Source organism: Prosopis cineraria, unplaced genomic scaffold (assembly GCF_029017545.1).
Source record: "Prosopis cineraria cultivar Desert tree isolate PC_DT_omini unplaced genomic scaffold, ASM2901754v1 PC569, whole genome shotgun sequence".
NCBI classification, from domain to species: Eukaryota; Viridiplantae; Streptophyta; class Magnoliopsida; order Fabales; family Fabaceae; genus Prosopis; species Prosopis cineraria.
Window position 1 is genome coordinate 21,138 of NW_026555894.1, and position 2,305 is coordinate 23,442.

The 2,305-nt window shown below is 35.7% G+C and overlaps 1 protein-coding gene across 1 annotated transcript; it reads left to right on the forward strand.

Moving 5' to 3' along the window:
- Positions 1 to 669: 669 nt before the first annotated feature.
- Positions 670 to 1,165, forward strand: LOC129297619 (auxin-responsive protein SAUR50-like). The gene is made up of 2 exons (XM_054935951.1): positions 670 to 726; positions 857 to 1,165. Exons 1-2 carry the CDS (start codon positions 670 to 672, stop codon positions 1,163 to 1,165), a joined length of 366 nt encoding a protein of 121 aa, XP_054791926.1.
- Positions 1,166 to 2,305: the final 1,140 nt, after the last annotated feature.

Sequence of the window (2,305 nt, forward strand, 5' to 3'; positions counted from 1 at the left end):
GAAGTTGTAGGTACAACGGTGTCCCTGAAAAAGAAAATAATAAGAAAAAGAAGAAAGACTGTAGAAGCAAAACGGACCCAGCGCTGTTATACGAGTAGTGGTGACAGATGAAACAGTACACCTTCTTCAGATCGATTTAAAAACTCCATGGAACTTCAGTCTCCACAAATATAAAATTAATTTCCAGAGGCCAGTGAAGACCACCGCATGCTGAATTGTCCCAAAAAAAAAAAACAAATATGGAGGTGCAAACAAAACCTACAGAAACGTGACTGAAACAAGCAAGGGAAAAAAATAGTGGAACGCTATGGGAACGCGTCGAACAATTAGATTTTGCCGACACCGTCAACAGGACATGGTGTTGCTGGATGACTGCTGAAAATGCACGGATGTCCCCCTTCGCAAATGCCATCTTCAACGTCAATAGAATGCTTGTTGTTCTTGACAGTGCTGTTGTTCCGTCAGATAATTAACTGGTCTGAACGTATATGATTTGTCGTTGAAGCTTGAACTATCTGTGACAATATTATAACAATATAATCAGGGACAACGATTAGGCGTAAGAGAGCTTCCGTGGCAAGGCAAGGAAAAGGAGGCCAGCTTACATGGAAGAAGGAAACAAATAAGCTTCAACGCGTCAAAAGGTCGCATTAATTAACATGTCGCGCTATGGCTGCTGCGTCATCGATCAACACGGAATTCAGAGAATATGGAAGCTTCCTGCATGTTTCTTTCTCCTTGCAATTCCTTATATATATTCGATCATTCCATGTCATGCTCATCGATCGGGTCTACGTAATTATATCACACTTCAAAGCTCACTACTGAACTTGATCTGAAACACACAATAATCCAGAAGAAGAAGATGAAGATGCTGAAGCACTCGAAGATAGGGAAGGTGCTGAAGGGTCTGTCATTGGGGGCGAGAAGTTCAGGAGGAGGAAGGAGGGTCCCGGAAGGGCATTTTGTGGTGGTGGCGGTGAAAGGCGAAGAAGCGAAGAGATTTACGGTGAAATTAGATTGCCTGAGAGATCCTGCTTTCTTGAGGCTTCTGGAGAGGGCCGGTGAAGAGTATGGCTTCGCACAGAAGGGTCCTCTTGCCGTCCCTTGCAACCCTCAAGAACTCCAGAGCATAATCGACAATCACATGCGCTGCCGTCCCTAGCTAGGCGCGCATAGGCAACATCAAAGATAATCAATTAAAAAGATATAAACTATTATTCATTCATGATCGACTTGGACAAACATTGTTTGTGTAAATCGATTTTCCTGCATGTGGATACGCTTGTTTAGTTTGTACTTTATATTGGTCGTACAGTTAGGTTTCAGGCCATATTGTCTGCCTTTTTTGGGATCAATGGCCATATAGTCTGTCGTACTGTACGTTGAAGACTGAAGAGTCCAGTGATTAGTTTTATTTTGTTATTAGTTATGTTTCGGCTTTTAATCTGTTGAGCAGCCTCTCAAAGATTTAAGATCGCTTTTTTACTTAGAAATTGGGATTTCGATCCATAAAACAAAACAACTGTGTTAAACTTGTTCATTTGGATCTCGAGCCTAACCACTGCAGCATTTTTAATTTTCCCAAAAACGACGGCGTGATTTATTACAATTTGGGTTTAACCACACTCTTTTCTGTGAAAATCGATTTAAAGGAATCAAGTTTTCAATTTAATAAATTATGTATATATTTTTTTTCCTACTAATATGATTACAAACTTTTTACGTGAAAAGTTTTTGACCATACGTGTTTTCAATTTCATATATGTCAAACTTTTTGAATAAAATATTTTTATGTCAAAAGAAATGAAAACGAATAAAAATGAGTTTATTTTTTAAAATAAAATAGTCATATGTTATAGAAATTAACAAATATTCTTTTACCAAAAAAAGAAATTAATAAATATTCCATTTTCAATTTAAATTTGATTGAATAAAAGTAATATACTGTTGAAAAGAATAAAACTGGTCAAATGACCATATTATGAATGGGATCTAATGAAGTGGAAAATATAAATAAAATTATTTTAAATTATTATCAATAATAAAATATAATCCCTAAATTGACCGACAATAATAAGAAAAAAGTTTAAAAATATTTAGTTTTTGCTTCCAAATGGATATTATCTTTTAATGGCTAAGAATGTAAAAATTATATGACTGGTTTTTTTAATTATAATAGGGAAAATGGGCAAAAATACCCATGAAGTATTTGGCAATGAGTATCTAGTAATTTAAAGTGAGAAGAAGGATAAAAATACTTAAAACATTACTAAAGTTAGTGTAAAAGTGACCAAACCATTAA

Bases quoted from the DNA above. Each gene is read 5' to 3' on its own strand.
- LOC129297619 (XM_054935951.1), top strand. From the start codon at position 670: ATGGCTGCTGCGTCATCGATCAACACGGAATTCAGAGAATATGGAAGC. The intron at 727-856 runs GTTTCTTTCTCC...ACAATAATCCAG, and splicing joins AATATGGAAGCTTCCTGCAT to AAGAAGAAGATGAAGATGCT.